At 40.6% G+C, this 11471-nt stretch overlaps 1 protein-coding gene across 6 annotated transcripts in view; it reads right to left on the bottom strand.

Moving 5' to 3' along the window:
* Positions 1 to 799: 799 nt before the first annotated feature.
* myo16 (myosin XVI) overlaps positions 800 to 11471 on the bottom strand; it is a 257282-nt gene continuing 246610 nt past the window's right edge. For all 6 annotated transcript variants that reach the window (XM_061971132.1, XM_061971135.1, XM_061971134.1 and 3 more), the window contains one exon: positions 800 to 2927. In XM_061971132.1, the coding sequence (XP_061827116.1) occupies positions 2760 to 2927 (168 nt within the window). In that variant the 3' untranslated portion in view covers positions 800 to 2759. The remainder of the gene's footprint in view (positions 2928 to 11471) is intronic.

The following is an 11471-nucleotide window of genomic DNA, read 5'->3' as shown; positions in this document are numbered from 1 at the left end:
ATGAATAAATATAATGTACAAGTTACACCTTTTGAATGCAATTACTGAAATAAATCAAGTTTTTCAAAATATTCTAATTTACTGGCTTTTACCTGTATAGGTCGCACTGGAGCCCGGCCAAACAATGAAAAAAACTGCGACTTATGGTCCGAAAAATACGGTACTATCCACTGAAAAGAACCCACAACCGTATTGTCTAAAAAGACCTATAGGGTAGAAACATGATGGTGGGGCTGCACGAGTGCTGCTGGCACTGGGGAGCTGTGGTTTATTGAGGCAAACATACATTCCAACATGGCTTTCTGAAGCAGGGCAAGATCCCTTTCCATTCCATTTTTTTTAGTCCAAACACACAACTAAGAAGTCAAGGGAATCGCTGAGGAACTTAGGGGTGAAAGTGATGGACCTAGCTTTAAAACGGTTTAAAAAGAGTACAGGATAATAAAAGGAACTTTTGTCATCCAGTCCACCAAAGAACACCGAACAAGTCAATAGCAACAGCGGAATAAAATGTTTGGTCGAGGCAGAAATGGACTGCTTCCTGGTAGAGTATTAATGCGTCGTCATGCACAGACTTCGGCCGCGATCAATCCTGTGATGGTGTTGTTGATTGGTAAAGCAGAATCAATCACACACATTGAGGGTGATCGGGGTGGTAAAGAGAAATCAATTCAAAGCATTGATACTCTGCTTACAATTATTTGCCCATCGCCGGCTAGCCAGGAAACGCCAGGTTCATCACGGCGGTGGTACTGCTTTGTGTCTTTGGAACCAGTCAGACGAAGGGAGGAGTGAAATATGAATGATTAAATACAGTAGAAAGATTTAATTGTCATAAAAACAAAGTATTCACATTTTAAAATAAACCTCTGTCATTGCATCGAACCCAAGACATTCTTCTATCTCAGACAGCGTGGATTCATCTCTGCGCTTCAGCAGTCACTATTTACACGGCGGTTACTGTGGAAACACCCGTACAGCTGCTTTCAGCCATTAGGAGGTCAAACACCAAAGGGTGGGGGGGAAGGTTCAAGAGATACACGGGTCGTGAGTGCAAGTCCAGACACACCAACGGTGGAGGATTCTGTACAAACACAGAGATCGTCTTCATTTTTGAAACTTTCAAGAACAGTTTACGGAATCCTCGCTGAGCCACAGGAGCAGCTTTGATCAAGTCTTTTTAAGACTGTGAGGAAAGGGAGGTGTAGCAGAACTGTTGTGACGCTTTGGCACTGAGTTTCAAACGGACAGCTTCATGTTTGTAGATGTTATTGGTCGGATTACTGGAAAGTTAAGTGCAGTAGTTTGCGTACATAAGTCTTCCTCAAGGCTAAGGCAGTAGAGGTTACCAAAGTGTTGGTCTACATTTTGTTTAACCTGAACAGTTCCTGGTACTTGGGGTGTTTTTTTAGTCAAATCTTAATTCCACAGGAAAGGTAAGTGCCATAGTTTGTGTGCAGAAGGTTTCCTTAAAGGCTGTTGGCCATAGGAGTTGAGAGGAATGCACCTTGGGATGTAGCTGAGGGTAGCGTGTTATGTTGTGCCTGAAATGTTTCTTGTCGCAGATTGTTTTTGTTGGATGTCCGTTACACCAGAAAGTTAAGAGCAGCAGTTTCCATCCAGAGGTCTTCCACATAGACTGTTGGTAACAGAAGTCAGGAGGAAACACCATGGGATGTTACTGAGGGTAACTGAAAGATCCGTGGTGGTTTTGTTGCTGAAGATGAAGAAGTACCTAGAGCGTTGGTCTACCATCTCGGTCACTGATAAGTTTTAAGTACTTGGAGTGTGTGTGTTTTCTGTCTGATCACCAGCATCCAGATGTCTCACTTAAAGGATGTTGGTAACAGAAGTCAAGAGCAACACCCCCTGGGATGTTACTTAAGGTAGTCGGATCCGATGACGAGGAAGTACCAAGAGCGTTGGACTACCATCTCTGTCACTGATAAGTATTAAGTACCTAGAATGTGTGTTCTCTGTCCGAGCTTCAGCATCCAGAAGTCTTCCTCAAAGGCTGGTAGTAGGCAGAGTTCAGAAAAATGCACTTTGGGAGGCTAGCCTGATCTGCGGTTGTTGTTTTTTTCTGAAGACGTAACACAAACCAGCGCTTCAGTGCTGGAACTGTGAATGGTTTTTGGTACCTGGCAGTAAGCAGATGGGAGGTAACTGCATTTTGTGATAGTACTGAGTTCAGCGGGATCTGTGGTTGTTTTGTGGTTGAAGATGTAGAACAAACAACGTTGTCGGTGTTGGAGTCGAGTACCTGGAAAGCTTCTGATACTTAAAGCGTGTTTTTTTGTTGGCTCTCTTTTTTACCACAAAGGTAAGTACGGTAGTTTGCGTCCAAAGGTTTTCCTCAAAGGATGGAGGCAACAGGAAACAAGAGGGATGCACCTTGGGATGTTACTGAGGTACCTCTGTGTTGGAACGGTTTACCTGAAAAGTTTCTGGTAGCTAGAGTGTGTTAAGAAGTCTGTTGACTTGTAAACGTCAGTCGCAGGAAAGCACATCAAGTATAATCAGCACCAGCTTTTCTCTTCTTTTTAGACCTTGTAACTTAACTTTGTTCTCTAACCCAGCTATGCCATCTTCTTAAATAAATATTCATGTACTGTACATGATGTCCCTGGGAATTTGCTTTCCAGTCACAAAGTGCTTCATGGTTGGCAGGGTGAAGGCGACCCCAAGGCTCCATCAGGTCTGCGACCGTGAAATACGACATTTGAGGTTTATGCAGCTCGAAACATTCCGTCCTAAGGTCACGGGGAAGTCTTCCTGCTGGACCAGAGCAGCGTGGGGGGCAAGGGCGAAGTCTGAGACGGGCGCTGCTTCCAGTGGCCCCGCCCCTCACACTGCGCTTGCCGCCAGCGCAGAAGCTCCCGCAGCGTGGTGGTGTCCCCCTTGGAAAGACATGCCCTCTGGAACGCCTGATTTGGACAGAAGATGAAAAGGTGTCACGTTCTGACTGGCGAGCTAAACACAGTGGAACCTTGAAAGCGCGGTTTGACCAAATCTCAAGAAACTCTGAAAAGACTACCTCCACAAATGTATGTCTGTTGTACTCGGTAATGCCACCTCAGAAGGGTACCGATAATCGCAAAGAAGAAATATGTCTTTTGTTGCTAGTTTGTCAGAAATGTCGACAACATTCTAAAAGGGCTATTATAAATACTGAAAGTAAATTAGCGGTGTAATCATGAGATGTAGTAAACTTTAGTGAAGTCTGTTTGCTGCTGGTCAGAAATGTTGGTTTACAATCTACAGTCGTGTTAGCTAGCTGATATGACGAAGGATTTTAAAGTAAAAACAACATTCTAACATGGCTAATGTAAATTCTGAAACTAGATTAGTTGCCTAACCGTTCATTAAATGTAATAAATTGTAGTGAAGTCTGTTTGCTGCGAGTCTGACGTCGTAGTCTAATTGCTACAGCCGCGTAAGATAGCTTGTATGACGAGCAATTAAAAACACAATGGCAGAATTTACGATTTAAGATTGAATACCTGTTAAAACTGAGGCTTCATTACTATGAAAATCAATAATACTTGGTTTCCGAGAGTTATCCACCCCTTGGCACTTAGCCCTTCCCCTTACCTCGGCTCGCATGAATGTGTAAAATCAAAGGCGAAGGGCTAAGACAAAAGGGAAAGGAGAAGAATTGGGATTCAGCCTGAGAGCGTAGAAAGCGTATTATCGTTTTGGATATTGATTTGAAAAATTGGTAGAAATCGTAAACTAGAATTGCACAGTGTTATTTACCAATATGTGTACTTGTCTTCCAAGCTTAAGGGTAAAACACGTTTTGGCATTTTTATGTTTCGTATATTCATTTCAAAAAAATTTGTGGAAATGGGAAACTAGAAATGTAGTTATTAAAACGTTGAGGGATGCAGTGCAAAAAGAAAATAACATACTGACTAGTGTTGTCCCGATACCAATATTTTGGTACCGGTATCAAAATTATTTCGATACTTTTCGGTACTTTTCTAAAAAAAGGGGACCACAAAAAATTGCCTTATTAGCTTTATTTTAACAAAAAATATTACGGTACATTAAACATATGTTTTTTATTGCAAGTTTGTCCTTAAATAAAATAGTGAACATACTAGACAACTTGTCTTTTAGTAGTAAGTAAACAAACAAAGGCTCCTAATTTAGCTGCTGACATATGCAGTAACATATTGTGTCATTTTCCATTCTATTATTTTGTCAACATTATTAAAGACAAGTGGTAGAAAATTAATTGTTAATCTACTTGTTCATTTACTGCTAATATCTGCTTACTTTATCCTTTAACATGTTCTATCTACACTTCTGTTAAAATGTAATAATCCTCTATTCTTCTCTTGTTTACATTAGTTTCGGATGATACCACAAATTTGGGTATCAATCCGATACCAAGTAGTTACAGGATCATACATTGGTCATATTAAAAGGCCTCATGTGTCCAGGGACATATTTCCTGACTTTATTAACATAATATAAATTTAAGAAAAAAGTAAGAAGATGTTGTGATGCCAAAGAATATCGACGTAATCATAGTAGTAACGACAGTACTTTTCAGAGGCGGTAAAATACAGAATATGAATAATTGGTATCGCGGTACTATACTAATACCGGTATACCGTACAACCCTAATACTGACAGTGACTAACTTCGGTGTTCTACTTGGTGAAGTGTAGACTTAAAATTATACTTTTTTTAACTTTATTAAAATGCAGTTGCTGGATGAAAACACTTCTTTTCACACTAAAAATGTTACAATCTTAATTAAAACATTGCCTGTTCATTAACAAAGCTTTCATAATGACAGTTTGTCCTTAGAACAGATTCATTCAGTTTTCCATTATTTCCAATGGGAAAATGTGCAGAAATGCCAACAAAGCAGAGGTTGAACTACGTCCCGACTTTCGAGGTTCCACAGTAATTGCATTCTGGTGATGGATCAATGAGGAGCTGAAAAGATCAGACAATGATTTGGAGGATGAGGAAGCAGCGTGGATGACAAGCAGACTGGGAGGTTTCGATGCAGGCAGATCAAATAAAATAAATGGAGCAAAGAGATTGAGCACATGTGTCACACTTTGATCAGGCAGCCATTAGAGACCGACGCCTACCATACGGGAAAATTAGGACAGCGCCATCACTTACAAAATTAGATGGAGATGAATCTACAGCCGTCTCCCGAGACGGTCACAGCGAAAGCAGCGAAATTCCCTCTCTGATTGACAGCTCTAGTAGCAACTCATCTACAATTCCTAGATCTGTGCACCCTCCACGGATCATCACCTCAAAGGCGGTCACGTGTATTACAGTAGGGGTCGTTCAGCGGGGAGGATCCTTAGAGTCTAACATCAGTCATCCGCGAGGCGACATGCAGGTAAATCAATCAGACAGCCATTCCAATCTGCATCAGTCGGTAACTCCAGAAACAGGACGGAGCTCAGATGATTGGTAGCGTAGGAACAGGAGACGTATGGTCGGATCTAAAAGGCTGCTAGAAGGTTCTAATCTGTGTTCTTTTATAGAAGGGCGGGTCACCTGGTGGCCCATAGGCTTCGCCATAGCTCTCACGCTATCAGTACGCTTTTCGGTCTTTTGTATTTTTGCATGATTTCATGGACAATAAATCATTGCCTCACCTGCACGTCGCCTCTGGAGTTCCTGCTGCATCTTGGGAGAACGACCCCCGCAGTAAAATGTAACAGATTGGTTGAGTAGAATAATGTAAGGCGGTTCAACCTGCATGCAATTGGTCAGTGGGTTTTCTGATCTGGTCAACCAGTAACGTAAAGTCTATGAAAGCTTCGACGGTCAAAATAAAAGCGCTCCATCAAAACTTGAAATAATTTCTTGACAGTAGGTCCAGGTCTGTATAGGACTTGTGTTATCTTGGCAATAGGTCCCTAAAAACAGCAAGCTTCTCCTGTCCCGGAAAATATCTTTGACCATAATGGTTTATAGTCCATAAGGACTTTAGACAAGAACAAGAAAGTTTGATCATATTACGCCTATACTGGCTCACCTGCACTGGCTTCCTGTGCACTTAAGATGCGACTTCAAGGTTTTACTACTTACGTATAAAATACTACACGGTCTAGCTCCATCCTATCTTGCTGATTGTATTGTACCATATGTCCCGGCAAGAAATCTGCGTTCAAAGAACTCCGGCTTATTAGTGATTCCCAGAGCCAAAGAAAAGTATTCGGGCTATAGAGCGTTTTCTATTAGGGCTCCAGTACTCTGGAATGCCCTCCCGGTAACAGTTAGAGATGCTACCTCAGTAGAAGCATTTCAGTCCCATCTTAAAACTCATTTGTATACTCTAGCCTTTAAATAGACCCTCCTTTTAGACCAGTTGATCTGCCGTCTCTTTTCTGCTCTGCCCCCATCTCCTTCCACAGATGATACGCTAGCTGTTCAAAGTCGGGACCTGGGGTGGACCACTGGTCTGTGCATCAGTTGAGGACGTCTCTGCGCTGCTGACTTGTCTCCACCCAAGACGATCTCCGGTTCGCCCCACTATGGACTGGACTCTCACACTATGATCTAGATCCACTTGATGGCCCGCAAGGTTTCTCATTGTAATACCATTGAGTTGAGTTTTTTCTTGCCCTAATGTGGGATCTTAGCTGAGGATGTCGTTGTGGCTTGTGCAGCCCTTTGAGACACTTGTGATTTAGGGCTATATAAATAAACTTTGATTGATTGACTGATTGATATACCGTATTTTTCGGACTATAAGTCACAGTTTTTTTCATAGTTTTGGCCGGGCTCCAGTGTGACTCATATATGTTTTTTTCCTTCCTTATTATGCATTTTCGGCAGGTGCGACTTATACTCCGGTGCGACTTATACTCCGAAAAATACGGTAAATGAGATTTCAAGTGAATCTAACACCAAGATCAACTTAGTTGAACGGCTCTAAAATGTTTTGGAGACTTCTTGCTTGTATTTATTCTGTATTTGTGTACCACGCAAAAACCTAGAACATACGCACAGCATAGTAGGAAAAGCAAAAATAAATAATCATGGAGTCAAACAACTTCACTCTCAGTGCATAAGTTAGAGAGGAAAAGCCTGTTAGCCCTCTGATGTCGCTCGATAAAGCCGACATGCCTCAAAGTTTGTGTCCCTGTTTAACCCCAGAAAGTGAGGTCACGGCTCAGCCTGGTCGAGTTGTTCCACTCCACATTTGGAAAACCAAGACGTCTTCCGCACAGAGGGATCAGAAGAAGGAATATCAAACACAGCTGCCATCAAACAGGGAGTCGTCTCCATAAGTCACTGATTAATGATGGCTGCATCATATACTGTTCAACTGGGGTCCAACGTTTTTGTCTCCAAGGGCCAAAGTTCAAATGTGCCAATGGTTAATGGGCCAAACAAAGTGATTTTAAGCGTATAGCTGCACAATAAGTGAATAGTTTAATTGCAGCCCGCCATTATTTAAAGTAGTGTAGATCACGTTCGACCGATGGCAACTTGTTAGCCTTGCAGACATACCGTCAGTGATTGTATGAGCTTAAAAGAATATGAATATGTATTAGTGTTATCCCGATACCAATATCTTGGTACCGGTACCAAAATTATTCAGATACTTTTCGGTACTTTTCTAAATAAAGGGGACCACAAAAAATGGCATTAGTCGCTTTATTTTAACAAAACAATCTTAGGGTACATTAAACATATGTTTCTTATTGCAAGTTTGTCCTTAAATAAAATAGTGAACATACTAGACAACTTGTCTTTTAGTAGTAAGTAAACAAACAAAGGCTTCTAATTTAGCTGCTGATGTATGCAGTAACATATTGTGTCATTTTCCATTCTATTATTTTGTCAAAATTATTAAGGACAAGTGGTAGAAAATGAATTATTAAACTTCTTGTTCATTTACTGTTAATATCTGCTTACTTTCTCTTTTAACATGTTCTATCTACACTTCTGTGAAAATATAATAATCACATGTTCTTCTGTTTGATACTTTACATTAGTTTTGGTTGATACCACAACTTTGGGTATCAATCCGATACCAAGTCGTTACAGGATCATACATTGGTCATATTTATTCAAAGTCCTCATGTATCCAGGGACATATTTCCTGAGTTTATAAACATATTATACATTTTAAAAAAACGAAAGAAGATGTTGTGATGCCAAAAAATATCGACGTAATCATAGTAGTATCGACTAGATATGCTGCTAAATGATGATATTTTACTACTATTGTATTTGTTATATGGTATTGTGAATACACTTGAAACTTAAACTTAGACTACTGTACTTGGTATCATTACAGTGGATGTCAGGTGTAGATCCACCAATGGCGTTTGTTTACATTTTGACGCCGGTGAGCTACGGTGTGTAGTGAAGCATGTTTAGCTATTCCTCGTCCTGCAGGGATGATACTTGTAAGAAACTTACTTTATTTGTCGCCATGGAGGCGAGGATTAGTGATTTAGAAGTAGCTAAAACGCTGCCGACTGGGGCTGAACTCTAGCCGCTAGCCATGTCCTTCCTGAGGGCGTTTCAGTGTTATAACTTCACCTTTATCGTTAGTTTTCAAGCCAAAATGCGTCCGTTCTCCCTTTTCTGTCTACACACTGTGTCTGTTTGTAAGTACTCCGTGATTGTGCGCTGCCGAACATGCTCGTCTGCTCGTAAACCAGCAATATCACAACGTGACGACGACGGGAGCGCGGGGGGGTATAGTACCGAATATGATTAATATGAGTATGATTAATTAGTATCGCGGTACTATACTAATACCGGTATAACGTTCAACCCTTATTAGTATTGACATTGCGGGCCAAAAGAAACAACTTGGCGGGCCGGACTGGGCCAGCGGGTCCCACTTTGGGCACCACTGCTGTATAGTATATCCAGAAACAATAATACCTACTACTCTATTTTACTTATTACTATTTAACTTCTTTGAGATTTGGTGTTTTTGTACCATTTTAGGGCCGTTTATTCGGAATGGAATTGTTTATAATATCTCCAAAAGACGTTTCTTAGACCCTTACTGAGCTTCTTGGATGCTCTTGTTGTTCAGAGTCTCCATGCATTCAATAAGTGTTGTCAATCAAAGTATTTTAAGAGAAACTAGCAGCTACAGTCAACTATGATCGCTAACTAGACATTAGGGTTGTACGGTATACCAGTATTAGTATAGTACCGCGATACTAATTAATCATATTCGGTACTATACCACCTCTGAAAAGTACGGGTCCGCAACCCGCCCCACAACCCCGTCGTCATCACGTTGTGTCATTGCTGGTTTACGAGCATGTTCGGCAGCACACAATCATAGAGTACTTACAAGCAGACACAGTGTGTAGACAGAAAAGGGAGAACGGACGCATTTTGGCTTAAAAACTAACGATAAAGGTGAAGTTATAACACTGAAACACCCTCAGGAAGAGGTGCTTTAAGACATGGCTAGCAGCTAGCTAGCGGCTAAAGTCCAGCCCCAGTCGGCAGTGTATTAGCTACTTCGAAATCACTAATCCTCGCCTCCATGGCGACAAATAAAGTAAGTTTCTTACAAGTATCATCCCTGCAGGATGAAGAATAGCTAAACATGCTTCACTACACACCGTAGCTCACCGGCGTCAAAATGTAAACAAACGCCAAAGGTGGATTGACACCCAACATCCACTGTAATGATACCAAGTACAGGATCATATCTAGTCGATACTATTATGATTACATAGATAATTTTTGGCATCACAACATCTTCTTTCGTTTTTAAAAAATGTACATTATGTTTATAAACTCAGGAAATATGTCCCTGGACACATGAGGACTTTGATTATGACCAATGTCTGATCCTGTAACTACTTGGTATCGGATTGATACCCACATATGTGGTATCATCCAAAACTAATGTAAAGCATCCAAACAACAGAATAATAAGTGATTATTACATTTTAACAGAAGTGTAGATAGAACATGAGAAAAAGAGAAAGTAAGCAGATATTAACAGTAAATGAACAAGTAGATGAATAATTCATTTTCTACCGCTTGTCCTTGGATAATTTTGAGAAAATAATAGAATGATAAATGACACATTGCATATGTCAGCAGCTATATTAGGAGCCTTTGTTTGCTTACTTACTACTAAAAGACAAGTTGTCTTGTATGTTCACTATTTTATTTAAGGACAAACTTGCAATAAGAAACATATGTTTAATGTACCATAAGATTTTTTTTGTCAAAATAAAGCCAATAATTGCAATTTTTTTTTTGGTACCCTTTATTTAGAAAAGTATCGAAATAATTTTGGTACCGGTACCAAAATATTGGTATCGGGACAACACTACTAGACATTAATAGTGTTTAGCCTTGTCAAGTTAAAACTGATTCTGGTAATCCTTTTTACAGGAATATTAGGTGAATGCATGAATACATATTTTTATCTACACATGTGCTGCACACCACCAACATGAACACAAGCCAAAAGATTTGAACAAACTGATTCAAAACAAAAAGTTCAAAACGTGGAATGCGGATAAGCAAGGAGACATATTGGTTCTGGAATCAGATACTCTATGCCGAGAATCTGTTTCCAGAAGAATTTTCCACAAAACAAAGATGCAAACACTCAAGATGACTTGTGGGATTTACTGTATGAAGATCTCACACTGCGACAATGGATTCTATGGAAGCACTATGACAGAATGCTATTTGGGATGGAGGACCATACACTCACCACATCCCTACATGGAGACCTGGGGCTTCCAGTAAGCCCCTAAAGGGCGGCCCCAGCTCCGAATGGAGAAAAGTTGAGATGAGCCCTCTGGAAGATAAAGGAGGCGGTGAGAGAGACATAAGGGGGACGACATGCTGCCTCGTCATTTGATAGTTGATGAACAACATATATTTTTGTGGTCATCGTATGAGCACATATTGACAACACCATTATACTGTAGATCTAGGAAGTGTTCATCAAGTGCTCTAATATGACTTCATTGATTTTTTTGAAGCGGTGAGCAGTGACCTTTGACCTTCAGGGCAATAAGGCTTTGCCCTGTCAGAAGTTGTAAAGTCAAAGAACCAATTTGGTGAATCTCAATTGTTTCGGTACGTAATTGTCTGTGAGTGCGAGAGAGTGTAAAGCAGCATATCATGCCTTGTCTGCACTTTGGCAAGCAAATAAAAGGCTAAAAGATTAAGTCACAGAAGTGCGTACGTCGGTCATGTGAGTATATCGTGGTCTTTTAATTATTCAGACTTTGTATCATATACGTCTATTCATCAGTCTGTGGCCTGTCTCACTTTTCAAACGCTCCTTTTATCCAATTCCCACTTAGTTATATATCACGCTATCAGCCGCCACGTAACAAGACTGTGTGTGTATGCCAGGCTTTGAATTCAAGTCTGTAACTAAACACGTGTGGGTGTGTGTGTGTGTGTGTGTGTGTGTGTTCTTGTATTTCTACCCTTCTTGAGACAAGAAAAAGTACCTT

The sequence above is a fragment of the Nerophis lumbriciformis genome, linkage group LG13, assembly GCF_033978685.3.
Source record: "Nerophis lumbriciformis linkage group LG13, RoL_Nlum_v2.1, whole genome shotgun sequence".
Taxonomy (NCBI): Eukaryota; Metazoa; Chordata; class Actinopteri; order Syngnathiformes; family Syngnathidae; genus Nerophis; species Nerophis lumbriciformis.
This window is presented reverse-complemented; position numbering and strand designations above follow the sequence as displayed.